Source organism: Epinephelus lanceolatus, chromosome 8, assembly GCF_041903045.1.
Source record: "Epinephelus lanceolatus isolate andai-2023 chromosome 8, ASM4190304v1, whole genome shotgun sequence".
NCBI classification, from domain to species: Eukaryota; Metazoa; Chordata; class Actinopteri; order Perciformes; family Serranidae; genus Epinephelus; species Epinephelus lanceolatus.
This window is the reverse complement of record NC_135741.1, coordinates 21,896,935-21,924,412: the sequence shown is the minus strand read 5'-3', so window position 1 is coordinate 21,924,412 and position 27,478 is coordinate 21,896,935. Positions and strand designations below refer to the sequence as shown.

The 27,478-nt window shown below is 42.7% G+C and overlaps 2 protein-coding genes and 2 non-coding genes across 5 annotated transcripts; all 4 read left to right on the top strand.

Annotated features, from left to right (window-relative positions):
• Window positions 1-336: 336 nt before the first annotated feature.
• On the top strand, window positions 337-17,578 carry uba1 (ubiquitin-like modifier activating enzyme 1). Of its 2 annotated transcripts, none has more exons than XM_033629178.2 (26): window positions 337-574; window positions 3,687-3,803; window positions 3,887-3,945; window positions 4,074-4,242; window positions 5,500-5,634; window positions 5,727-5,833; window positions 5,930-6,020; window positions 6,119-6,251; window positions 6,340-6,437; window positions 6,699-6,845; window positions 7,918-8,094; window positions 8,357-8,464; window positions 8,570-8,650; window positions 9,923-10,075; window positions 10,698-10,863; window positions 10,961-11,157; window positions 11,257-11,321; window positions 11,540-11,735; window positions 13,113-13,187; window positions 13,283-13,472; window positions 13,644-13,729; window positions 15,275-15,367; window positions 15,473-15,664; window positions 15,987-16,088; window positions 16,180-16,280; window positions 16,369-17,578. In XM_033629178.2, exons 2-26 carry the CDS (start codon window positions 3,687-3,689, stop codon window positions 16,502-16,504), a joined length of 3,174 nt encoding a protein of 1,057 aa, XP_033485069.1. In that variant the 5' UTR covers window positions 337-574; the 3' UTR covers window positions 16,505-17,578. The 2 variants fall into 2 exon arrangements, with proteins under 2 accessions (XP_033485069.1, XP_033485068.1); XM_033629177.2 differs by lacking the exon at window positions 337-574 and adding an exon at window positions 2,044-2,265.
• Window positions 11,897-12,017, top strand: LOC117259003 (small nucleolar RNA U6-53/MBII-28). Its single transcript, XR_004501805.1, has one exon. It is a non-coding gene; the product is annotated as a small nucleolar RNA U6-53/MBII-28 (small nucleolar RNA).
• Window positions 15,777-15,896, top strand: LOC117259004 (small nucleolar RNA U6-53/MBII-28). The gene has a single exon (XR_004501806.1). It is a non-coding gene; the product is annotated as a small nucleolar RNA U6-53/MBII-28 (small nucleolar RNA).
• Window positions 17,579-18,145: 567 nt separating the features above from the next.
• On the top strand, window positions 18,146-27,441 carry arhgef3l (Rho guanine nucleotide exchange factor (GEF) 3, like). The gene is made up of 13 exons (XM_033628254.2): window positions 18,146-18,331; window positions 18,727-18,775; window positions 18,881-18,931; window positions 19,510-19,566; window positions 19,735-19,842; window positions 20,600-20,758; window positions 21,092-21,154; window positions 21,277-21,373; window positions 23,470-23,546; window positions 23,764-24,021; window positions 24,532-24,702; window positions 25,022-25,214; window positions 26,922-27,441. Exons 1-13 carry the CDS (start codon window positions 18,294-18,296, stop codon window positions 27,170-27,172), a joined length of 1,572 nt encoding a protein of 523 aa, XP_033484145.1. The 5' UTR covers window positions 18,146-18,293; the 3' UTR covers window positions 27,173-27,441.
• The last annotated feature ends 37 nt before the right edge of the window (window positions 27,442-27,478 follow it).

The window sequence follows — 27,478 nt, the reverse complement described above, 5'->3', positions numbered from 1 at the left end:
TATATATATATATATATATATATATATATATATATATATATATAAGGATTCAAAGAGAGGTATTATATGATATTGTCATGCCATGCATACAATTCCCAGGTTGCCTTGCGCGGATTTCGGATTAGTCTATACTTGTGAAGGCGCGGGGGTGAAGAAAACATTCTTTACCGTTTAACATCCTATTAAACTATGTAATACGGTAGAATTCGACACATTTTATTTTCTATGTGGTGTGGTTGAACATTAAAGAATCATAATAAAATGTATTTGTACTTACTTAATTTGATTCGCTTTTCTGTGACCCCTCTGGACGGCGATAATGGTCGTGCCTGTAACGTGCACATGTTGCTGCTTTGCTTTGCTTTCAACTGAAATAGAGTGAGGGGAAACGGTTCTGGAACAGCCGGGCAGGCAGCCGTCCAGCGGAAAAACTCACACAGAGCCCGCCACCCTGACACACTTTTCAGTTTGCAGTCAGCGGCAGTGTTGAATTGTCACATAGTTATTTTAGGTTTCTTGCTTAAATACAAGCCGATTTTAATACTACAGATCAGGCCGAGTAATATCGGATGTGGTAAGTTCTGCACACTTGTGTAAGCTCTCGTCTTGGTAGTGTTAGCCCCCAGCTAGTTGGCTAACGGTTAGCTAGCTAGCTAACGTAGCGGCACAAGTAGGAAAAAGTCGTTGGGTGGCTAGATAGCTCGAACGCTAGCTGCACACAGGCTAACAACTACGCAGTCGTTTGATCTGCGTTGCTGGTAGTCGCTAACGTTAGTTGCTGTCGGCTAAGTGAACCGTTTCAGCTGCTCGCCTCGGCTGGCCGTAGCTAAGACGCCACTGGCACGCGAAATTGGAATTTGCACATTTTGTATGCACGAGAATGCTGTGTTAATTAATGTTGTGTGATGAATAACGTTTAAGGTAGCAGGGGAGCTAGTTGGCTACAAACATTAGATGGACGCAATGTTCAGAGGCAGACATTAGCTAACTTGCATCACGCAACGTTTGCTACAACATACTGGCAGTATTTCATCTCGGTGGATGTATTTTGGTGAACGTTGCGAAAGGACGACAGTCGATGTTATCTCAGTAACGTTGCACTGGCTTGTGTCTCCTCTTAGCTGTCGAAGTTGGGAAGCCTGTTAACGTGACATTAATGATATTCACATGTTTCAGCTCCGGTAGAATGGTGGAAAATGGTGTATTTATAATTTCGCATTAAGAAGATGAGAATGGGGACCCCCTCGACATGTGTACCCGTGAATATGCGGCCCACTCTTGTGCTGGGCCTTTGTCATTTGCCAGGCACCCCCTCCCCCAATACTCCTCCTCTGCAAGGAATGCTCACCCCTAACCTCAATGTGACTGAGGGCCCAGACGCTCAGCATCTCCACGGCTAGCAAGTAGCCGACCTAATGATGTGCCTCACTCAGTTATCATAGGGGCACCATCAGACTTCACTTGTGATGCGTCTTGCTGGACCCAGGGAAATGATAATATCTGCAAACCACAATGCATACATCAGTTGGCGTTGTAGTGAGATTGTATCCAATTTGGTTAACCATATCTTTTGATAATGCATTGTGGGATTGCTAGTGTGGGTCTTGTGTGCAGTGTAGCTCCACAACGAGACGACTCAAGCTAACATGTCACTGAAACAAAGATGCTGTTATTGTTGGATGTCAGTCAGCACCGATAGACGTGGTTTTCACTTGGATATTATCACAAAATAGTCCGTGTTTGGATCTTTCTTTTCCTGCACTTGTGTCAGGCATGCTGTGCACGTTTTGTAGAGGAATCACAATATGTTTCTTCCATGAATTGGTGGACTGGTGGTCCCTGCAGTTCATTGTACAGTAATATACATGGCATGCATCTTCTGCTTGCAGGGGCGGGATGAACGCGCGCTGGCTTATGTATAGCAGCCAATGAGCTGCGCGCCTGGCCGAGCAGCGTGCTCACAGCCACCCTTTCCTGTTGAATATTTCAGCCCATGCGTCACGGCTCCTCCGCCCCTTTCTCCCCATCTGCCATTTTGGTTTTGTTCCCGTCTGCAGTCGCAAAGCCAGCAACGCAATTACATAGGAGAGACTCTCGGCACAACGACATAGTGACTCGACAATATAGTGCAGACCATCCTAGTCCGCATCGCGTTTCTCTTCTTTGTACCATTCGTCGAATTTTACAACCATTGTTCCTACTGACATCTAGATACTGCAGGAGAGGAGCGGGTTCGCATTGGGAAGGGACCGAGAAGGATTATTGGTAAGGATAGATAAATCAATGGAGCACGAGTGTAATGGCTAGTCTTTCATTCGCGGAAAATGCCAGCATTGAGCGATAAAGTTGGACGGCGGTTTTTGTTGAGTGTCGAATCCTTAAATCATATTAGCAGAGGAGCTGTGGTAGCTAGTTGTCAAAATGAACCCGTTGCTGTCTTTAGCGAGCAGGTTGCATCTAGCTACAGCTGCTAGCTTGTAAAGTTGTGTTCCGCACTGTGGGGGAAATGAAGGCCTAGGCCGAGCCGCTAATGGAGAGGCTGGCAGGCTGGTGTTTCCTTGCCTCTAAGTTATTAATGTTCCGACTCTCCACTTTGCCAAATCACTTAACTGATTAGCGGCACGCAACCTGCTTAATCTGTTTACTCTTGGTGTTGTTAACCGATATGTGATGTGTGTTTTCGTAAACGTTTATAATGATTAATACCAGCTCTGTATGAGGTTGTGCAGCACCAATCTCAGTGCTTTGCTGTATCATGCCGGATGCCTTCATTTTCCTTTTTAGACGACTGTTCTTGTGACAGTAAAATGTACATTTTGATGTGGCTGGTTTCTGTTGAAGACTTGGATGTGGGGAGGTTAGGTTTGATTTACAGGGCGCAGGTAACTTTAGCTGCATTGGATGCGGAAATTGTGCCCGAGTATGTTCAACCCGCGATGGGTATGTGTTCGCGAGACTGCGGCCTGTTTCACTTCCCGAAGTGGCCGTCGTCCGGATTAGTTAATCACAACGCAGCGTCACTTGGTATTATTTTTAAAGCATTGTTTGCCGCTAACGCCCTATTTTGTTACACCTTGTACCGAGGACAGCTCCAGCGGCATTGTACGGTCCTTGTGTCCACACCTGCAGGCCACCGCGAGGTGTTGCTCACTTTACCGCAGTGAAGTTTTAATGATTCAGCTCTTTTTGTTAAAACGATGCTGGCGGTCCTTAAATACCGGTATAATGGACAATGGGAGTACATAAACAAGCCAGCCCTGTCTCTGAGCGTGAAAAGGACTGATAATGCTGCTATTCATGTCTCTTCCCAGGCTCAGTTCGTTTTCTAGCAGATTTGTGTTTGGCCTGCAGCCAGCCCAGCTGCTCCCTAGACTAGAAATCCTCTCTTCAACATGAAGGGGATTGGGTAGCATTGAGCTTGGACACTTATAATAATGGAACTGTAGCACTGAGTTGGAATTTTTTCACTTATTTTAAAATTAATTCGCAGCCACGTTGTTTTGAAAACCTTCATGAAATATAACCGTGGACACTGGGTTGCCTCTGTTTGCTTGATTTATTTTAATTCATTTAACCTGACAAACTTAAATAGCCCATATATTATCCATTTATAATGCATTAATAGACACAAATGTTGGCATAAGTTAGCATGAGGACAGTCTTTAACAGTGTTCGTTGATGCGCAGATGTCCAGCTCGCCGCTGTCCAAGAAGCGTCGCTTGTCAGGAACAGAGACGAAGACGGGATCCCACTGCTCCTCCTCTAACTCTGTCAGAACTGATCTGTCCCACACACCTGCCAACGTAAGCACTATTCCATACACTATATGCTTTTGGTAAAAATTAGTTGCAGAAACTGATCGCAGCCCCTCTTTGTGTCTCCCCAGGGCATGGCTAAGAATGGCAATGATGCTGAGATCGATGAAGGCCTGTATTCCAGACAACTGTAAGTCTGATCTCTGTGGATTTTTTCTGTGATTCAGGAAAACTCTCAACCTCTTGTATTTATTTATTTTTTTGCTGGTTTTTAAACAGTGCATAGTTGTGCTGATGGTGCTTCCTTCCCTTCTGCAGTTATGTGTTGGGCCATGAGGCTATGAAGCGAATGCAGAGCTCCAATGTCCTTATCTCTGGCATGAGAGGTCTTGGAGTGGAGATTGCAAAGAACGTCATCCTGGGAGGAGTTAGAAGTGTCACCGTGCACGACCAAGGAGTTGCAGAATGGAGAGACCTCTCCTCTCAGGTGTGTAGAAGATATTCCCATTTTGCAATAGTACAGCAATTTTTCCTTCTTTATATATTTTTTAAATTTATTCACTCAGCCATTGTAATTTATTGGAGATTCATCTGGTGTGCCATAGTCTTTGAGCCTGATTCCAAAGTGCATTGTGGCTCTATCTGTTATGAGTCACTCGTTATGTAGTATTGTTGCCATCCTAAAAGAGTGCTGCAGCTACCCCCACCCTTGATAACCAAGGGCTGACCCAGATTCATCAGTGGGTGGCCTCTCCCTCGGTCATAATCATAGTAGAGCTAAAGCCTGTTTTAGGACATCATTACAGCGGAGAGATTGCTTAGGTCCATCAGTCTGCAACCCTCAACTCTGATGTGTCCATTTCAGGCCCGACAGATAAATATGTTAGTGTAGGCTCAGCAGAGACCTCTTTATTTGTGACCTCACAGGAGTGTATGATTGGATATTTAAGCTGTATCTGAGATCACCCAGTTTGTGTTTAACCTTGTGCTCTCAAACATTTCTGTTTTAGCCCCTGGCATGTGCTTGAGTTTCCCTTCTTATTGAAGCTGAATTGAGCAGCACGTGTATATTTTTGTCACTTGTTTGAATCAATCACTCAATATGGGGTCATGTGAAATCCACATTTCACTAAATTTAGAAAACCCATCTCTTACCCTCGAATTTTGGCTTTTTACATCTGAAAACAGATGTGAAAACAACAACTTAATGTTCTAGCTGGATGTCATTTTCCTCAGTATTGCCAGATTCCTGAACCAACATGTTTGGGCGTTGGTCAACAAATTTGTGAGAACACCAACTGTCACCTGGAGCTCTCTCTGATTGCTTATTTTTGAATGTTGTTACAGGCAATTACTTACAAACTGGCTATGTTGAAACACTAAATAAATCATTGTGAATATTGGGGGGTGTCAGAACAGAGGTTTAAACTGCTGAGACCAGGAGTGACGAAATTGTGTTTCTCTTTTCTAAGTACATGATAGCTGTGATTGGCCCAATTTGTCAGCCAGCTGAAAGAGAGAGCAGAAAGAAAAGATATAGCTGTTTATTTGTTTTGTTTTATGTATTTCAGTGTTGATGGAAAACGCTTCCAAAATGACACAAAATCCTTAGTATGGACAGAAGTCATTTGTAACATAGTTTTCAGATGTCTCTGTTCTTCTTTTATTGCTATATTTTGCACTTATTGCTTGATCGTCTTAGTATACATTTTCAGTGACATCTTATTTCTCATTGTGTGGTCAGTTTTACCTGCGGGAGGAGGACCTGGGCAAGAACAGAGCCGAGGTGAGTCAGCCCCGTCTGGCTGAACTCAACAACTACGTTCCTGTAACAGCCTACACCGGAGCACTCTCTGAAGAATACCTGACCAAGTTCCAGGTATGACTAGGATAAAGGCTAGCGCCCCACTCAGTTCAGCAGTCAAAGAGGAAAGAAAAGCCGGTGTTTAAATTTCTCTTTTTGTGACCCAGGTGGTCGTGCTGACTAACTCCACTCTGGAAGAGCAACAGCAACTGGGAGAGTTCTGCCACAGTAAAGGCATCAAGCTGGTAGTTGCAGACACCCGTGGTCTGTTTGGGTAAGATCTGACCCTTCTTTTTTTTATGTTTTTAATTTGGATTGTGTTCATGTTTGTCAGTGTCTAATGTCTGTGTTCACTTGTTGTGTTTTGTAGCCAGCTCTTCTGTGACTTTGGTGAGGAGATGTTAGTGTTTGACACCAATGGAGAGCAGCCCCTCAGTGCTATGATTTCCATGATCACCAAGGTTAGTAGTTACATCTGGCCAAGCATTCTGTTACGAACAAGCTTGAAGACCGCTTTTTATTTTTGACACACGACATTGCTCACCTTTGGTTTCTCTAGGACAATCCAGGGGTTGTGACATGTCTGGATGAGGCTCGTCATGGCTTTGAGAGTGGAGACCACGTCACCTTCACAGAAATCCAGGGTATGACAGAGCTCAATGGCTGCCAGCCAGTGGAAATAAAAGTTCTGGGTAAGACCTGCTTCTGTTAAGGAAAAAACTACTTTTGGTTTGTCTGTTTCTAACTGTTACAAGTTGACATGACTTCTTCTCTGTCCAGGTCCCTACACCTTCAGCATCTGTGAGACAGCTGGCTTTACAGATTATGTACGAGGAGGAATTGTCTCCCAGGTCAAGATGCCCAAGAAGATTTCATTTGTAAGTGGCTGCTGTTTTTCACACTCAAGTTGGGTCATGGTGACACAATAGTGAATTTATAAAATAGTGTTTTCCTTTATAAGACCTTTTGGAGTGTGACCCTTACTTGCATTTTATGGTGTATTTTCTTCCCCATTATTGTCCCTTGTCAGCAAAACGGCATCTAATCTCATCACAATACTGATGCTATCACATTATCTGCTGATGCCATCACCAGTGAAAAATGTTCAACCTCACCATCTCTTTGTTGTCCTTGTGCAGAAATCCATCTCTTCCTCCATGGCTGAGCCAGAGTTCCTCATCACAGACTTTGCCAAGTTCGAGCGCCCAGGGCAGCTGCACGTGGGCTTCCAGGCCATCCACGCCTTCCAGAAGAAACACAACCACCTTCCTTCACCTTGGAGCCAGGTCAGTCTTACATTATTATTATGAATACCGCAGTGACTTGGAAGCTTATGTGATTTGATTTAATTTGATAGTGGGCTTTATTAAGTGTAATAACAGTCAAACGAGACGAGCCATATTATTAGAAAAGATGTAAGTAATAAAAGTTTTGGGATGTCACCCTCTGGTCAGTTGGTCGCATGCTCTTGTCCTACGAAATTCTCATTGGTCAGACAATGTGTCCACCACAGCGTTTCTTTTCCCAGCTGAGAATGGCAGTTGTTCAGCACTTGTGTTTGTCCTCTGGTCTTTGTTATTTGTCCCGCCCCTTCACCGCTGTGAATGGACAGCTGGTGACAGTGACAAGTGCAGCATTTTACCCAAAGTTAAACATTTCTCAACTAATTTCTAATAGGAAAACAGATGAATGTCACAGAAGACATTCAGTGTTTGATTCATTAGTATGGATCTATTTTACTAAGTCTCCAAAAAGACACTGCTGTTTAAGGCTGGATTATAAAGCTTCTGAAAGGGATACGATCACAGTGAAGTCCTAGTTGGAGCAGCAGGATGGCTAATGTTAGCTATTGGCTAAAAATAGTTGGTCTCTCTCCTACATGCAGTGTCACAGATCTTTAACATTAGTAATATTGTGCTGTATATGACATCTTTGTCCTATAGTGTCCTGTATGTCAGATTGTTCTCATCAGTCTTGTTGAACGCTTATTGGTGAGACAGACTGGGGCATGCCGGTCAGGAAGAGAATAGTGCAGTGCGCAGTTTATTTTCAGATCATGTTACATTGGAGATCACGTTTATTTTTCACTTAGGGCAAACTTATCAGAACACAGAGTTTGATTTAGTTAATATAGAAATACAGTGCAATTTTTTTTCCTTCATTGACCAATCGATTGGTTGAAGAGTACGCATAGCTTCAGCCCTGTAATTAAGCCTCTCTCGTTGCATAGAAAAAAGCATATCACTGTAGGATTATACATGAATATTTGTGCAGTACTGCATGGCAAAATATACACTCAATTAGTATTAGTGAGTTTTCTTTAACATGTTGTAACATACTGAGCTTTGTGTATTCCAGGCGGATGCTGATGAGCTGGTGGCATTAGCAAAGGAGGTGAACTCTGCCCAGACGGGATCGGCTAAAGTGGAGCAGTTGGATGAAGATCTTCTGAAAAAGCTGTCTTTTGTCGCTTCTGGTGATCTGGCCCCGGTCAACGCCTTCATTGGAGGTCTGGCTGCACAGGAAGTGATGAAGGTCAGTGGCAAACTGTGCAAATTGCGGCAGATACAGACATACACTATCTGCTGTTGTTTTGTGTTTTTGTTTTTTGAATCATGTTTTCAGCCCTCTGTTTGTGTAGTGCTGTGCAAGTTAAAGAAATGGGTCAGCAGGTGTAACTGATATCTGATTGGACGTGTTTGGACGTGTATTGCACTTGCAACTTGTTCAAACCAATTCAGTTTGTCTGTCACAAATGCCTGGTTAGATTTTTTTCACATGCTTGTTGTTCTCTTAGGCATGCACAGGAAAATTTATGCCCATAATGCAGTGGCTATACTTTGATGCCTTGGAGTGCCTGGCTGAAGAGGAAGGTGTGGAGCTCACAGAGGAAGAATGCGCCCCTGTAGGTGTTCGGAGCACATCGCATACTAATAGTGAGGATTAATTCATGATGGTGATAAACGACGGTGTTAAACCTGTTTTTTCTGTCTCTTATCTGTTCTCCCAGAGGAACTGTCGGTACGACGGGCAGATTGCAGTGTTTGGCAGCAAGCTGCAGGATATGCTTGCCAAGCAGCGCTACTTCCTGGTGAGTCAGCCAATGAGAAGCTCTCCAACACCTCTTCTGGTATCCTGTTGCTAGGGGAGATTTTAATAAGTCTGGTGATATTCTACAGTAGCAGTTCTCTGACATTGCCACATTGAAATATTTTTTACTACCTGGTGTACTGCAGGCATGCTCTTTGTTTTTCCTACAGAGCACTGTGAATGGATGGTGATTATTAAATACAGGGTTTTCGCTGCCTGACTAACTGAAAGGTCCGCCTTTGTATTACTGGCTGCTGGCTTGGTTGAGAATTCTGACAAACAGGTTTTTTGTGCCTTCAATCAGTGACTGTTTGGATGCATTTGCACCAAGCATGCACATGTTACAGGCTAGGTTAGGTAAAGCTAGATTGCGATGTGAGTCATGATTGCAGAGAGAGTGGTAATTTTTGCATTTCATTTTGACTAAAAGAAATTTAAAATCAATGCAATTTTTGCTGGCATTTGGACTAAACAAGCATGTTCTGTTATGTCTGGAAAATAATTTGTTGGTTGGGGAAATCTGTTGCATCACAATGCTTCATTTAATATGGTATGTTGTGACACATTTTACCTGTATTAAAATTTGCAGCTCCTGCCATACTGCAGTTTTGATAAGATTCCCAATAATTGCACAGCCCTAGTTACTGTGGTTACTGCAGTGGCAAAAGGCATATCTGCCTCTATTAGTATTGAACATTTTCAAACAATAACTGGCCCTAAAAAATAAACTGTTTGTCTAAATGAATGCTCTAAGTTTGATTTTAATTAAAATAAAGAAGATAGCAGTGTTCTTTAATAAAAGGCCAAGGACAGAGGAGAAAGAGAGATGATTGACTATAACAGACTATTCTAACATCTTGAGTCTACAGAAATAACTCTGTGACTAGAGAGGGGTGAGCGATTATACAAGGCTGAAATGTTGAGGAATTGCCTAATAAGTAAAGATTAACTTGAGTCTGATATTTATTTTCTTCACATCTAACAATCGGCACAGAAAACAAAGAGCACGTAGCTTTTAACCGGAATGACCCAAAAGCCGTAGCTGGCTTATAAACACACCTGATGCGATGTTATGTATACTACACGATCCTTCACATCGTGTTAATTTCTTAAAGCCACTCCTAAAGTGCACATGCAAACTGTGTATGCCTCTCATGCCATATACATTACACCACTTTGTCTCAGATCAAAAGGGGAAATCCTTGATAAAAGACATTGAAAACATTCATTAAAGCTTGGATAGTTCACTCAGACAGGGGCTTTATCATTCCAGGTGGGAGCCGGTGCCATTGGCTGCGAGCTGCTGAAAAACTTTGCCATGATCGGACTGGCGAGTGGGGATGGCGTTGTCATTGTGACAGACATGGACACCATAGAGAAGTCCAACCTCAACAGACAGTTCCTCTTCAGACCTTCAGACGTCACGGTCAGTATCATTTTTGCTCAGCCCCGTCTGGTGGTAAATATGAAGTCAGCGGTGCACATAAGTTTGCCATCTATCGATTGAATTTGATATTTCCGAGCAGTGCTGCGTATGGATTTCCTGCTCATTGTAACTGCTCCTGAGTGCACGCACTCTAACTGCTGCTGATGGATAATGTCATGATACAAGAGTTAATAGAGGAACAGAAGGCCTGAGGTCATAATCGCTCATTGTCGACCTGTTAGAGTATTGGTTATTACATGTGGTGCTAAATTAAATGCAGTGACCTTTCAAGGAGCAGATTGGTATTGGAACACTATATCAATAATAGTATGACATTGTTTGCCTCAGTTTATTCAAGGGTGACATCACTTTACAAAATAAATTGTGTCGAGAGGAACCCACATCTGTCAGACATGCTGTAGGCTGTAATCACTGTTGAAGTGCCGTTATTGGTGGTTCCTTCATTAGAAAGGACTACACAAAAAATAGAGTCAAGAGTATTTTTGTGTTGACAAATACGACCACTGCACTGGTTTCCTGCTGGTCAGTTGCAGTACTGATGTCAGTTTTTTAACAGAAAGTGAAAAGGTCACTGTTTAAATCTGTATGTATGTGGTAACAGAAAATGAAGAGTGAGACGGCAGCTGCTGCAGTGAAGCAGATGAACCCCTCCATCAAGATCACAGGCCACCAGAACAGGGTGGGCCCCGACACAGAGAGGATCTACGACGATGACTTCTTTGAAAGCCTTGACGGAGTGGCCAATGCACTGGACAATGTTGACGCACGTAAGAGACACAAACTTCAAATCATGTGGGATCTTGACATTTGAAACCAAACATTTTATTGAAGCTCTGACGTCTTGTGTTTGCACCCTTTGTGCAGGTATGTACATGGATCGGAGGTGTGTGTACTACCGTAAACCCTTACTGGAGTCTGGTACCCTGGGTACCAAAGGCAATGTCCAGGTTGTGATCCCCTTCCTCACAGAGTCCTACAGCTCCAGCCAAGACCCACCTGAGAAGTCCATCCCCATCTGTACCCTCAAGAATTTCCCAAATGCCATTGAGCACACACTGCAGGTGAGTAGGCATACACTAAACTTCCTTTAGTTTCAACACTGGACTTCTGATTTAGTGAACTAAGTGTCTGATCTGTTCTCAATAACACTTTCTTTTCAGTGGGCTCGCGATGAGTTTGAGGGACTATTCAAACAGCCACCAGAGAACGCCATGCAGTACCTCTCGTAAGTGGCCTTTCCTGTCATACCAAAGTAAATGTGATATAGCATGATCCCCCTAATTCTAGAGTTTGATATTAAGAAGCTTCTGTGGTACTTCAGACTATATTTAAACCGTGAAAAAAGAAATCCTATGCTTACAGTGATTCTTGATGAACATTAAGTGACAGCTCTTCACATGTTTTGCAAGCAGTTCTTGAGATTTCTGATCATTGTCCTTGCAGAGATCCTAAATTCATGGAGCGTACACTGAAGCTCCCCGGTGCTCAGCCCGTGGAGGTGCTGGAGGCTGTTTACAAGAGTCTTGTCACAGACTGCCCCCACAGCTGGGCAGACTGTGTCGCCTGGGCACGCAACCACTGGCAGTGTCAATACAGCAACAACATCCGCCAGCTACTGCACAACTTCCCCCCAGATCAGGTACATATTGAGTTGACTGCATGATGGATATCACATCTGACTGTGAATGCTTATGTTTTGGTCTGGGGTCCCTCCTCCATTTTCATGTGGACTCAGAACATTGCCTTTTATTTTGTAATTCTCTGAAATGCTACCCGAATGTAGTCATTAGATGTTTCAAACTCCGATGATGATCCAGCCATGCTAATACTGATACACCAGGGAGACGCAGTGTGTCTACCTGGGTGTAAGTGAGTGCAACTCACCTTCTCACGCTGATGGTATCAGTGTGTGCTGAGGAGAAATATAAATGTTCATTTTTAAATATGACTTCTTTGCTGTTCCTAATAGAGCTTTACCAGACTCAGAATTATGTCAGTCGAATCAGATTCGGCTGCTCAATACGAATATTCGACTATTAGAGTTGTAGAATGTAGAATGTAGTAGCCAAGCTAACTATGCAAACGACAGATTGGAACTGTGCAACATTTTTTTTTTTTTTGCCTACACTAGATATCAAACAAAGGCCAGAGACTGAGCCCTAGTAGGTTGCAGTGAGCTGTAAATTCACCACTTCTAAGCAGAAGGCAGGAGATAACTTAACCTTGTAGCCTGATGACTCAAAGCCCCTCTTCCTCTGGGCAGCTGCCACTGTGTACGCAGCAGCTTGTACCGAGCTTGGAAGAGAAGAGTGCTCACTCTGCAGCTAAATCTGTGGGACCAAAATGTGCCCAGAAGTACACTGCACACTGACTGCCAAAAAAAAATAAAAGGACGACCGTTAGACTTGAGACTATCTCGCTCAACTGAGGTTCTCCGACTGATGATTCCACCCTCTGACTTTCAGGGAGCAGCTCTGCTCTTAGTGCATTTTAGCAAAGAGCAGCGATATTTGGGCTCTGCTTGTGATGTTGCTAAGTATTCATAGTAGTGACATAGAGTGATTAAGGTGTGTTCAGCTCTAAGCAGTTGATGTATATAACAGTGACATAGATATAGAGGGAGGAGATTAAATGCATGACTTTTATCACTCCTGCTGTTTGACTCATCTGCAGCTGAACTGCTTTCATTCCTCAGAACTCCTCTGCATTCATCTCATCAGACAAAATCTCCCAGCCTATCCCTTGATTGCACACATTACACTGTGTGTGTGTGCGTGTGTGTGTGTTTGAATTAAGTGTGTTAAAATGGTTTAACACCATGGTATGAACAAGGCTTTAGGCCTGAAATAGACTAGCAATCACATATGGGTGTTTGCCTGCCTTTTACCGACATCCATGACTCAGAGCTCAGTTTTGTCATTGAGATGCTGCAAATGAGGAAGTTAGGAGGTGAAGATTAATACTAACTAAGAACCTAAACATCCTAACACATTAATTTATTATTTGTGGCTTGCAGCTCACCAGCTCTGGTGCCCCCTTCTGGTCTGGACCAAAGAGATGTCCTCACCCCCTAGATTTCAGCACTAGCAATGTAAGTATCATGTTACATACACCTACTTGACCCTTTTCTGCTCTGCACTCCTCTATCAAGTCTCAGGATACTGACTGGAGTGCTCTCTTCTGTAGGAGCTGCACATGGACTATATAGTGGCAGGAGCCAACCTTTATGCCCAGACATACGGCCTTCAAGGCAGCACTGATCGTGCAGGCGTGATCAAGATCTTGCAGGAGGTCAAAGTGCCGCCCTTCACCCCTCGCTCAGGGGTTAAAATCCACGTGTCTGATCAGGAGCTGCAGAATAGCAATTCCTCTGTTGGTAAGACAGCAAATCTTTGCATGTGTAACAAAGCATTTAAAGTCATAAATCATGTTTTTGGAAATCTGCAGCTAAAGAATGTTATGTGAATTATACTTGTTGGTAATAGCTTGAATATTGAAGTCATGGGTCATGTTATGACACATGTTCAACTGATCTCTTTGTATCTAGATGACTCCAGACTGGAAGAGCTGAAGGTCCAGCTGCCTTCCCCTGAGTCTTCCAACTTCAAACTGTGCGCCATTGAGTTTGAGAAGGTACAAAATCTTCCCCCCTATGTTTATATTCCCCTCTACTATACTATTAAAGCTTGGACATTAGGGGTGTGCCATATCATCTCATTCACGATAATAGCGGTATAGTTTTTAATATGAAATATTCATGTTGTAGTACTTGGCGATTCTGACTTGTTGACATATAACGGCAATAACAAGCATGGCTGAAAGCGAAACAATTACAGACACTGTGGTGGTTCCTAAAAGATGAGCAGCTTCAGTAGTGTGGAATAAACTGGCGCCCTGAATGTTTTATGAACAGCCCCGGACTTCTCAGATTCTTTTAGCGAGTAACTGCTCAGAGGGAACTCATTTGGTGACTCCTCCAGCAGCAGCACAGCGTCTCTCCCTCTCCTCTCTCGCCGTGCACACACGGAAGTCTGTCGTCAAGTGATTTTGTCATAAACCTTTGGTAATGTAAACCTCTGTGACGCTCGGCTCGACAAAAAAACTACGTATATGTGAATGTGCGGTAGTTGTTGTATCACAACAGCCTGCCACAGGTTACAGTGTGATGATTAGCTGAGACATGGTCGAGTATAAAGGTCCAGGTGGAGAAAAACAAACAGCTTAGACATTTAGGATTTTGCTAAAAGAAGGAAATCGCCTATTGATTTACATATATATTGATCCCAGGGGACATTTTTTGTATTTGGGAGCTGTTTTAGTGTAATTTGTGGTAAATTTTATTTTCTTGTACTATTAATATTGTATACAGAATCTGAATCTCACTCCGAGTCACTGTTGTTGCTTACAAACGTAAGAAATAAGACCAATTTTGTTTAGTTTTTACTGAATATTTGAAGGCAAACCGTTTTATTGACATATAAAACTATATCGCTTATTTTGTTGCAGTTCTAAGATCTTTATTTTAAAAAGATTTTTTTAGCTAGTCTGTCACATCGTCAAGAATATCTTTATTGCAAAAATACCCCGTAATATCGTGATATTATTTTAGGGCCATATTGCCCACCCTATTGGACATATTTTCTGTGGACTTAACGTGCATGCGGTTTCTGTCACAATACGATCAAGGGTCTGTGTTGCTTTCGTATTCCACACATGCACATTTCTCAATCCACACTCAATTGCATGTGATTGCTGTAATGCACCATAACATTTGGCAACTGCCACAAAAATCAAGAAAAGGAAGCATGCGCATTAGGAAAGAAAATGGCAACTTCACAACAGCGAGAAGATCTCCCGTGTTTGTTGTTTTTAGCTGAACAAGAAAAACACAGAAGAGAAAACATCATGTGCAACTGCTTAACAAGAATAAGACCATTGAGAGGGAATACAGTACATTGGTGCAAGAGCTGAGCATCAGTGAGGAGAGGTAACTGGATCATGTGCAGTTGGCGTGCTTGCTATGTGAACGGACAATGCAGTCCGTGCAGACGTGCGGAAGACGACTTTAACATCACATGGACATGAAAAGTTTGAATTGGCCTTAAGTCTTCAATGCAACCTCAACCTGCTCTAAGTGTATTCCTGTTTTTGTGACAGTTGTGTGTACTGTGTTAACAGGATGATGACACCAACTTCCACATGGACTTCATCGTAGCAGCATCCAATCTGAGAGCAGAGAACTACGACATTCCCCCCACAGACAGGCACAAGGTGACGACACAGATTTCTATGGCATTGACTTTTGTTTTACCGATGTTGTTTAACTCCCTGAAATAATAACTAACTTTGTTTTCTTTCTATCACCATCCAATACAGAGCAAACTCATAGCTGGCAAGATCATTCCTGCCATCGCCACTACCACGGCCGCAGTGGTGGGCTTGGTGTGCCTGGAGCTCATCAAGATTGTCCAAGGACACAAGAAGCTGGAATCATTCAAGAACGGCTTCATGAACTTGGCCCTGCCTTTCTTTGCCTTCTCTGAGCCCATCGCTGCTCCCACACACAAGGTACGAAGCTGCACAGGTGTTCAAACTGTGGAATATATTTTTACACCATTACTCAGTATGTTAGGAGTCATATCTGAGATGCTGCCCAAATGTAGTCATTGCGTAATCTGAGCTCCGATGACGATCCAGCCATGCTAATACTGATACACCAGGCAGATGCAGTGCGTCTGCCTGGGTGTAATGAGTGCAACTCACCTTCTCACACTGGTGGTATCAGTGTGTGCTGAGGAGATAGTAAAATATGTTCATGTATTGTAGAAAAAGAGCAGCAATAACTGGTCGCTGTATTTCTGGCATCAATCCTTCCTCTTTGTTTTCACAGTACTATGAAATTGATTGGACGTTGTGGGATCGCTTCGAGGTCACAGGGTTGCAGCCCAATGGGGAGGAGATGACACTCCGGCAGTTCCTGGATTACTTTAAAGTACGTCTTCATTGAGTCATCTCATCACTTTGCCGCCACTTTGTCTCTGGCATACAATCAACTAAACCCTTTTTTTGTTTGTTTTTGTCAGAATGAGCATAGGTTGGAGATCACCATGCTTTCTCAGGGAGTGTCCATGCTCTATTCCTTCTTCATGCCTGCCGCCAAACTCAAAGAGAGACTGGACCTGCCGTGAGTATATTGTCAAGATGATCGTCTACTTTTTTTTTCGTCTACGTTTTTATTCGCGGTCGTAACTGTGTTCTTCTGTGTCCCGCAGGATGACAGAGATTGTCACGAAGGTGTCCAAAAAGAAGCTGGGCAAGCATGTGAAAGCCCTGGTGTTTGAGCTCTGCTGTAACGACCTAACAGATGAAGACGTGGAAGTGCCCTATGTCAGATACACCATCCGCTGAGCCCCGCACTGAACCCACCCACAAGGAGGGTGGGGATTGCAGAGGGGAGACGGGGGTGGGAGGGGGCGTTCAAAGTGAGGAGTTGTGGTGGGGATTGGGGATGAAGGAGTTGATCCAGATCAGCTCTATTTGATCAATCAGTTTTGTTTTTGTTTTTTTTTTTAGGCCTGTGGTTTGTGTAAACCTGCGCCTGAGTGTACATAGCCCCCGTAAGCTGATTTAAGGATACCTGTATGTGTGTTAGGGACCCAGTTGGTGCTCGGCTGTGGGAACAGGGGTGTCACTGGAGGCAGGGAGCATGTATACTGGACTTCTCGATGTCTCTCAGTTGCAGGACCTCTCCGCTCAGTTTGATTCTTAAGCCTTAGTGTTCTCTTGGTACTCCACAGCCCAGCTAGCATCCCTCTGTAACATCCTCAACGTCTTTACTAGCCTTCAGCACTACAGGAGGGATCTTTTAACTCAGCCAACTGTCTCCCCTCCTCTCTACTTGCTCTCTTCCCTCCTCTATCCCTGGTCTCGTAGACCCCGTCCCACAGTACTGTTTTGTTTTTCAAAGATGCACCTCATTAAATAAAAGAAGTTCAGCCAAGGATCCCCCCAAAAATAGCGGCACATGTATTGAGAATCCATCACTGCCCTTAATTCTAACCCCAAATTTAAGATTGTAGAAGCACATGAAGACACAGCTGAACCCGAGTCAACAGCCTGTCCTTACTGGAAAATAATCTGAGCATCTCTCGTCGGCAGATTAGGAACCGTTGCCGGTTTGAGGCACCCCCCCTACACCCACCTCATCTTAGCACTCAGTGGCTACGGAGGGGCTCTTGCACATGACATTGTTTTTCTCGTTATTCTCTTTATATTTCATGTGTTTTTGTTAATTTCTATTTTATTTTTTCGGGGGTGGGGAGGGGCAGACAGAGTTTTGGCTCACACACCTTGTAGATCATAAAACTGTCTTCTTTCTACTTTGTTAACTCCAAATGACATTACAGTATAAGAGCAGGGCAATGAGATGTATCTTGAAATGGGAGCACTTAGTGTGATAGTGAATAAACATGTAAAAACACATCTGGACTCGTGTGGTTATTTGACTTCTTGTGGGGTAGTTTTAAAAATGTAGCTGATTAAATGTGTCACTTGTGGTGTTGCACTTTAACCAAACAATAGGTGTCAGATACTGGTGTGTTTTTCTTGTTTGACCTTCTGGCTCTTTCATCAGAAGTTTCAATATAGAGCACATCCGGGAAGCACAGTCTGAATCAGCTAAACGCCTACCTGTGAACTCATAATGAAAAACCCTAATCAGATTCTTCTAATGCAGAAGATGCAAGAAATTATCTGCCAAAACTGATTTTGCAAAATTTATCTATACTGATAAATAGAGCACCTGATTATGTTATAAGTTTACCCTCACTTCCTCTTGTGTTCCAGCATTTGAGTTAGCGTAACTCAGTCTGCAGAGCGGTGTAAATTTTCGATCAGTCAATCAACAGGTTGGAGTGACAAGTGAACGAGCTGAGTTCTGCGCCCTCTGTGAGAGGAGCGGATACATGAATATGTGCAACTCTAAAGGATGTGGTCGGGTGCGAGATGAGGAAGAAAGTGAAGAGGAAGGAGTGCACTGAACTCTGACTCCGAGCTCCCCTGCAAACAGCTCGCACAACTGCACTTTGTTGAGACTGGAGAAAAGACCGGCGTGATTTTTTTTTTGGATTATTTCCACCTTTTCTCGTTTTGAGAATGTGTAATGTTTCTGTGAGGATGCATTGAAGACAAAGGCGAGATGGAAGTGGAGGAGAGCGGTGAAACGAGGACTTCCTGGTATGATTGTCTACCTTTTTGTGTTCGGCGCTGTCTGTTGGTGCACCACATACTGTATTATAATGCTGAGATCAGACTGAGGCAGGGATTAACATCGAAGTGACAGGAGGATATATTAAAATATGTAGGAGACATGAGTGAGATTTAAAGTTGGTTCACATCTGGTGTCATGGTAACTAAACGTAAGCCTTTGATATTGCTGCTCAGCTCAAAATCTTCACATTTCTATCAATAATTAATCAAACTTGAGGTGTAAATCTGCCAAAGTACTCACATAGGCCCAAACTGATAGAATCCATTCAGCTGTTAAAGGTGTTTAACGTGTGTTATTTGAATTTACCTCACGTGAAATGCCATAAATATGTGTACAGATGTTTGGTTTTTGCCTGTATTAGGTCTGCGACACAAGGAGAGACACCCTCCATCCCCTGTGACCATGCCGGAGTAAGTCCCACATCCACCTTATGTCTTTGACCTCCTTCTGAAGCTTACAAGGACACTCTCATAAAACCCAACAAACTCACTTTCACATAATTATCTGCTTTTTAGAAGAAGAGAAAACAAGACCCGGCTCCTGAGCCTGTGATCAGGATCATAGAGGTGAGTGTGATGTCTGACATGCACCATTAGAACTCTGCCTCTTTTCCATCTTCACGTCTCTCTCTTGTCGGTGTCTCTCTGTAACTAGCGGAAGTTAGTCAACCTTACCTATGTGACCACAATGCTGAGTGCAGAGAGATGTGAACAGAGTGTTGTTCAGCTGTGCGGCTACAGAAGCTCTCTGACTGCACAGAGCTCTAAATGTTACTATGACATCTTGTCTGATTTCAGCTGTGTGATGTTCCACTTTTCATAGTTTTGCTGTCATCTGTGTCACGTGTCTTTTAATAAATACATTTTGCTGCCGGTATTTAAACACATCTCACTCTGATACTACACTGAACATACAGCTGATGTGGTTAGTGGAAAAAAAAAACGGGCAGACATCTTGTATTTTACTACAGAAGCACAGTTTCAGCCTTCTTCCTCTTTGAAAGAGTCACACAGGAAATGAGAGATCTGCACCATGCAACATCTCACCCCTCTCGACATCTCTCTGCCTTTCCTGCACTCTCTCTCATGTCTCTCTCATCACACTTCTAGCTCACTCTCTAGTGTCACTTGTTATGTTTCATCAGGATGAAGAAGAAGACGAGGAGGGGGAGATGATGTCTGACCACATGAGGGATTCAGAGGTGAGGGGTTCCTCCTTTGCAGGTGCGAGACATGCGTTCAGTTGTGTTTTAAGGTCTTCTAAAGCACAGCCAGTGAGAGCTCATGAGTGACCCACCCTGATCACCTTGTTGACTTTTTTTACCCACACGTATCAAAGCTTGGTTTTTAATTTTTTGATTTCATTGTAGGAGCCCAGTAACAAAAGGGTCAAACCTGTGGTGAAGTCCAATAGCCTTACAGGTGTCATAACCCCGGTGAAGACTCCTGCTCTGAAGCGCATTGGACAGTCCATTTCGGTAACGATGCACAGTCACACTCACATACTTTGTATTTACTGAAGTACTTGAATATTTCCCTTTTATGCATCATCTACTCCACAACATCTCAGAGGGAAATATTAAACTTTTTACTGCACTACATTTGTCTGACAAGTTACTTTTCAGATTACAATTTTTCATCCCCCTCCTGCCCAGTGAAAACCATGTATCTCCAGACGTGTTGATGTAAAAGTTTTCAGATAGACTGAAGTGTTCCTTTGGATCAGCTGGAAAATGCATCGTCACAAAGCTGAAAACTGTTGTGACACCATGAAAGTTGACTTTTTAGAGATACATGATTCTCACAGGACAGCCACACTACAAACATATGATGATCTTATACAGTATGATGCATTGCTGTAGATTAAACTAGCCAATAGTATATAAAAGAGTTAAAATGAGCACAACCTTGAGTGGTGGAATGCAACATACACATTGATACAGTGGTGATATTCATCCAAAAACATCAGATAAAGAAGTAAAACACTAACAAGGAACGTTTTACTGCAAAATTTGTAATTTCACTTTTGATACTTTAAGTGAATTTGATGATAATGCTAACATATTTTTACTTAAGTTAGGTTTTGAATGCAAAAATACTTGTAGTGGAGTATTTTCACACTGTGATATGACTACTTTCACTTAAGTTAAGGATCTGAAGACTTCGTCCACTGCTGTATACGTGTTGTTATAAAAAAAATGCTAATGACGTTCGGCTACTCTTTTCTTTTTACAGCGGTCTATAAGTTTTCGAACTGAGGCTCGACCTTTGCCCCCGGCCCCCCTGCGCCCTCGCTCCAAGGCCTCCTCATATCCACGCCGGCGCAACAGCCAATGCTGGAGCGACACCGTGGAGAGTCATGACCTCACTGCCAAAGAGATCAAGCGACAAGAGGTGTGAGGGGTGCTAAAGTTTGATTCAGAGACTTTATATAATGCAATGGAGTTTTTTTTGTTAGGGGATATATGGGTCAAGCTGCGGTTGCATTGTGGGAGGGATGACTAGTGCCTGCTCTTCAGTCTGTGAAGCAGCTCTACATGGGTATTACGAAAGAGGATGTGAGCTGGCACTCGAGGCTCAACTTCCTCTATTGAACAATCAGCTGTGACAGCTCATGCTGTCCAACTGTGTGCGTTTCACATTGTGTGCAAGTGTGTGTTTGCATATGTGCGAGCTGCCTCCACATGTTGGTGTCCAGTGGTTTGACTGTTCCTGACTCTTCTGCAGGTTATCTATGAGCTGACTCAGGGGGAGAGACAACTCATCGAAGATCTCAGTCTGGTCAAAAAGGTGCTTTGTGTGTACTAATTTACATCAGAACAAATTCTGCTGATGCATGTTTCTCATATTTCTGTCTGCGCTGCATTTATTCTTTCACTTACCTTGGCCTTGTGGTCTCTGTGTGCTATCAGGTGTACTATGAGCCCATGCTGAAGTTGACCATCATGACAGAGAGCGAGCTCGGACAGATCTTCGGCACACTGGACTCCCTCATTCCTCTGCATCAAGGTGAACCATCTCTGTTTTCACCTGCCTATTATCAACCCCCTTATTTCATAATCATACATAAGAGAAGTAGGGCTGAGGGAAGATTGAATATAATCACTTGTTGACTTTCATTGTTTTACACTGTTTTGTCCAAATAAATGATTTCAAGTTTGTTTTTTAACTAATATTGATTTTGAGATGAGGGTCTAGCCAATAAACTAAATAAAATGAAGTGTAGCTCAAGCCATTTATCTTATAGAATGATAATTAAAGAAACATGGAGCGTTCGTGTTGCTTCGCGAGTACACCTCGAGCTCATGGGGAAGTTAGGTATTTTATGAACAGTGTCCATTAAGACCTTCCACCGTTGTTGTTCCCCATTATAAACTCAAGAAAAATGAGATGCAGCTCCCTTCATGATGATCATCTCGTGGAATATTTAAAGCCACAGACCCTCTCTCAGCTGATCTGCATCCCTCCAATGAACGTGTAATTCCAAAGGCACATTGCTGGATCACTATGAGCAATACAGTCAATTATCTTTCCAAGGAATTGTGTAACATTTTCCCCAGAAGGTTTTTACTTCAGTGTAAGCCTGTATCATATGATTAAGAACCCTCATTTGTTAACACCTGACCCCCTGACATATAACATGTGGACTGAGAAGGTAGGGGAAATTTACCAGATGGAGCAGATAACATACTCTTTGAGACCCCAAAAAGAAATATTAATTATCAATGAATGAATGAATGAATGAATGACTTTATTTTGAACCAAAGGTTAAAACAATGTTGTGATGCAAAAAACAAAAAAAGAAATGTTCGAAAAGGAGTAGGTAGAAGTTTTATGTTCCTACCCCTCTTTCACTTTTCTTCTATCAACTTGAAGTCTTTGCACCAATTTTTTACATGTATTTCCTCTATTAACTTAATTTATTTGCACAATTTCTTACATGTATATATAGTTACATACAACAGCTAACCCATTTTTACAACCCAATTTTATAATTATATTACATTCCTAAATTATTTACAGTACACCTGGTGATACTAAATAAATACAAATTTCCCTAAAACAGCTTTTGCTCTTCCCAGTACCTGTCAAGAGTTTGTTTTTTGTACAATTTTTTAAAATGGTTTACATTTGTACTTTCTTTAAGCTCATCTGCCAACTTGTTCCACAAATCCACCCCACACACTGAAATACACAGACTTTTTTTAGTTGTACAAACACAGTTTGTTTTCCTCTGAAGTTATAACCCCCCTCCCTGTCACAAAACATTTTTTGTATGTTACCCGGAAGTGAATTATTTCTTGCTTTGAACAACAATTAAATGAAACAATTAGTTATTACAATAGATCTGGCAGATATTTTCCATATGGTGGTATATTTATTAAAGTTGTACCAATACCAATACCAATATCGGAAATGCCTCAGATACTGCCTAAAATGCGCTATCGGGTATCAGTGAGTACAGCCTATGACCAATCCGATACCACGTAATGCCTCACGTCATTACGCATATGCACACTACAGGCAAATGAAATGGAAACGAAGCGGAGTTTAAAAAGCATTCTACTGTAGCCTTTAAAATGTCTTTTTTACCAAATTGTTTGGCTGCACTTTAACCTGTGTCTTGATCTGTGTCAACACTGGATAATAATAATAAAAAAAAGTTTTATGGCATTCATTCTACTATTATGTATTTATTTTTAGGAGTTGAGACATACAACAATTCATATCCCATCCATTTTTACTTTACGCACTGGTATCGGATCGGTACTCGATATCGGCAGATACCTAAGGTTCAGGGATCGGAATCGGTATCAGGATGGAAAAAGTGGTATTGGTACATTTCTAATATTTATATTATGTATGCTGTTACATTGAATTTAGCTGTGTGGTCCAGCCCTTAAAGCAAGTATGTAAAGCCACTCAACAAGAGCGCTCATTCATGCACTCCTGGTTGCATGACATAACTAAGTGAGTGTGCTGATGACGCTTTCTTGTCAAGTAATGGCGGCTGAATGAGTTCAGTGTGACATTCATCTGCCATTTAATCTGCAAAAATCATAAGAATTCATCCATTTGAGTGTTCTCTCTTTATTTCGTACCAGATCTCCTGAGTCGTCTCGAGCGGCTGCGAGGATCAGAGAAGACAGTCGGAGAGGTGGGGCCTACTCTGATGAACTGGGTGAGTATTGCCATGGAAACCAAGGACTGAGAGAGAAGAGAAAAAGGGCACAACCCACCTTCATTCTCTCTAGTTCCTGCATTTACTCAATTATGTTCCTCTCTAAACCAGAGTCACAGAGTTCAGTCTGTGCATGTCTCTGCTTTTAACCACATACAAATGGCTCCTTTGCTCCTCCTCCTCCTCCTCCTCCTCCTCCTCCTCCTCCTCCCCGCAGTTCCCTTGCCTGGAGGCCTATGTTACATACTGCTGTAACCAGGTCGGGGCCAAAGCCCTGCTGGACCAGAAAAAGCATGAGAAAAGAGTGGAGCACTTCCTGCGCTTGTGTCAGGAGTCTTCATTCAGCAGGAAACTGGACCTGTGGAACTTCCTGGATCTCCCTCGAAGCCGTTTAGTCAAGTACCCCCTGTTGTTGAAAGAGATACAGAAGTGCACTCCTCCAGACCACCCAGACGAGGACACGCTGCCTGATGCTGTGAGTCGGTGCCCTACACATTCGCTTCATGTTTTCTAAAAGGTCTCAAATTCTCTTTGCATATGCAGCTTCAATTTATTTGGTATCAACCAATACCAAATAAATATTGCACATTTAGGCTTTTTTTCTGTTATGAAATCCATCAGACTGCAACTGTGGGAAGTCCAGACATTTGGCTAAAAATACTTTGCACATTGGCGCCTCCAAATGGCAGCAAACATGAACCTCAGCAGCCAGTGATTCTGTACTTGAAAATAACACAGGCATGCTCACCAGTTTGGCTGCTCTGTAATTATTTTAAACCAAATGAGACTGTGGGAATGAGAAACGGAGAATATGCTGACAGCTGTGGACACTAAAGGCTCACATTTGAAACAGGATGCTGCCATACTAAACATACTGCACTTGTTTACTTAGTTTTTGCTTAAATGTATAATGGGAGTTGCATCAGATCTCAGATGAAGGAGTTGGCACACTACGTTCATTCAAGACTAATTTTGCTCTGTTCAGTTGGAGCTGATCCAGAGCATCGTGGCAGAGGTGAACAAGAAGACAGGAGAAGCGGAGTGCCAGTTCTACAGGCGGGGTCTCTCATACCTCGAAGAGAGTCAGAGACTACCAGAGATCCAGCTGTCCCGCTTCCTCTACTGCCACGGGGAGCTCAAGAACAATAAGGGCCAGGTAGCGGCTTCATTTGATTGAGCTTTGGTTCCCCTGAGGTTTTTGATTTGTTTGTATCTTGTCTGAAAAAGGTCTTTGTTCTCCTCTGCCCCAGTGTAGATTTGGACCTTAGGCTCTTTATATGAGCCCTATATTACCCTCTATTTTGAAAGAGCACTTTGTATTCTACTCTGGTGTTGAATCCCTAAGAAAAATGTCACTGTAATACCTGAATAATAGATTGTTTTATATCTTAAATCACCTTAATGTCTGTTTAAATATTGTGGTAAATATTCTTGTGAAGCCTTATCTCTCACTGTGTGTGTGTCTCTTCTGTCAGCGCCTGCATGTATTCCTGTTTGAGCTGGCTCTGGTGCTGACCAGGCCAGGGGAGGACAGAGAGGGAGGTCAGGTGTTCAATGTGTACAGACAGCCTCTGCCCAATGCCTCAATAAACCTGGAGGAAATCCCAGATGGGGAGCCTGCTGGAGGGGGCACCTTCAGGGGAGCCTTCACTGGAGGAAATGATAAAGGTAACATACATACCGCCTAGAATATCTATTTTAATTACAGTCTATAAATATTGATAGATTAAATTACAAAGAATAGTGAAAATGCGTGAGACGTTCACATTAACAAGGTACAGATGATGATAATAATAAATATTCAGTTTATAGTGATGTAAGAGAGAGGACAAACAGCAAGTTTAGAAGCTTTAAAGGGACAGTTCACCCCCAAATCAAAAATACATATTTTTCCTCTTACCTGTAGTGCTGTTTATCAGTCTAGATTGTTTTGGTGTGAGTTGCTGAGTGTGGTGGAGTTTTTGGCTGTATACATGTCTGCCTTCTCTCAAATACAATGGAACTAAATGGTGTTCAGCTTGTGGTGCTCCAAGTGCCAAAAAAATACATTGAAAAACTCATCAGCAATGTCTCTTTCCAGAAATCATGACACAGTTACTCAAGATAATCCACAGACCTTGTTGTGAGCAGTTTCATGTGGGAACTATTTTCTTTCTACCAAACTACAACTGCCAAATTAATCACTGCGCTAGTCTTCCACAATCGACCCCACTAAACAGGGATTTATGGTTGTGTGTAGACCCTACGCCCACAGATACAACATGCTAACGTTATTAGCACAAGCCTATGGCATTTTACATTGTATTTATCACCCTAACAACTAGCGATGTTTTCATCTTCTCATATAAAACCAGGGACAACGGCAACATTTAACAAACAGCACACAGTTTGGCTCTATTACAACTCACAAGGTTCACTGACAAAACAACTGTCCTCTACTAAACACGTTTTTTAAACAACAAACAAATACAACATGCTAAAGCTATTAGCACAAGCCTATGGCATTTTACACTGAATTGATTAGCCTAGCGGCCGGTGATCTTTCCCTCTTCTTATATAAAACTGGGGACAGCAGCAACATTTAACAAAGGTAACGGCACACAATTTGGCTCCATTACAAGGGACAGAGAATTTGAAGAGTTTTACTGAGCTAGCTAACATTAGAGCTCAACAGAAGAGGATGCCATTAATGGTTACATCTCACACTATCAGCAATGTGAGCCTCTAGTCCATATGAGTAGGTGCACTCTTCCTTTTCTGCGCATTGATACATTTGGAAGGTGTACTTCGGTAGAAAGAAAATAGTTCCTGCATGAAACTGCTCACAACAAGGTCTGTGGATTATCTCGAGTAACCAGGTCATGATTTCTTGTAAGTCACATTATTGTTGAATGTATTTTTGGGCACTTTGAGCACCACAATCCGAGTGCCATCTAGTTCCATTATATTTGAGAGAAGGCAGACATCTCTACAGGTGATATCTCCAACACTCGGCAACTCACATCAAAACAATCTAGACTGATAAATAGAACCACAGGTAAGAGGAAAAATATGTATTTTTGATTTGAGGGTGAACTGTCTCTTTAACCAGCAAATATTTAGCATCCTTGATAAATGACATCGATCATTTAGTTGTTCTGCCGATCCACTTAATGATAAGTAGTTTCAGCACCACAGTAATGTATACATAATTGATCAATGCATTCAGGTTTATTTCCGTTGTTCCATGTTTGCCAGTGAAGGGAGGGATAAAGGAGTTAAATTTAGGCTACATCTAAGCCCATAGGTTGAGAAAAAGCCATTCCCCTCCACCCCATTAGCTATAGTGAAACCTATGACCTTGCTTCCACTCAATTTCCCTCCTCTGTCTCCCAGTGAAGAACTGTTTCCGTGTGAGCAGCAGAGGGCGCTCCAAAGCTCACCCTTACAGCCTGCAGGCCAACGACTCCTTCAGCAAGCAGCAGTGGATCACCTGCCTGCGCCAAGCCATCGTCCAGTCACGAGACAGGACCGCCCAGACCAGCCAGTCGCAGCTCTCTACTCATCACCCTGATCCCGCCCTGTATCACATAGCCGAGCTCAGCCTCAGCTCGGACACAGAAATGGCAGACCACACCAGTCGCTGACTGTCAGACTGATGATCAGGAGGCCCCGGGGAGAGCCTATAGATCTGTACATTGACAGTGGAGAGAATAAACATGGACTTTTTATGAAATATGATTGTGCGTAGAATTCCCCACACGGATTTTGTCTTTTCCTGCATTTGCTGATGGATGGTGTGATTGTGGCGATGTGTACTGTACAGCTTGGGAACAGTATTACTGAATGTGAATTTCCACTGTAAAATGTTTTCATTGTTTTGTTTTTTTTAAATAAACTGACACTTAAAACTTTATTTTGAGGCACTCATGTACTCAAAGAACACAAAGACA

Coding starts and splice junctions, on each gene's coding strand:
- uba1 (XM_033629178.2), top strand. CDS start 3,687: ATGTCCAGCTCGCCGCTGTCCAAGAAGCGTCGCTTGTCAGGAACAGAG. Junction 6,438..6,698: donor TGCCCAAGAAGATTTCATTT/GTAAGTGGCTGC, acceptor GTCCTTGTGCAG/AAATCCATCTCTTCCTCCAT. Junction 11,158..11,256: donor CCATTGAGCACACACTGCAG/GTGAGTAGGCAT, acceptor CTTTCTTTTCAG/TGGGCTCGCGATGAGTTTGA.
- arhgef3l (XM_033628254.2), top strand. CDS start 18,294: ATGGAAGTGGAGGAGAGCGGTGAAACGAGGACTTCCTG. Junction 18,332..18,726: donor GGTGAAACGAGGACTTCCTG/GTATGATTGTCT, acceptor TGCCTGTATTAG/GTCTGCGACACAAGGAGAGA. Junction 23,547..23,763: donor GGCCTACTCTGATGAACTGG/GTGAGTATTGCC, acceptor TCCTCCCCGCAG/TTCCCTTGCCTGGAGGCCTA.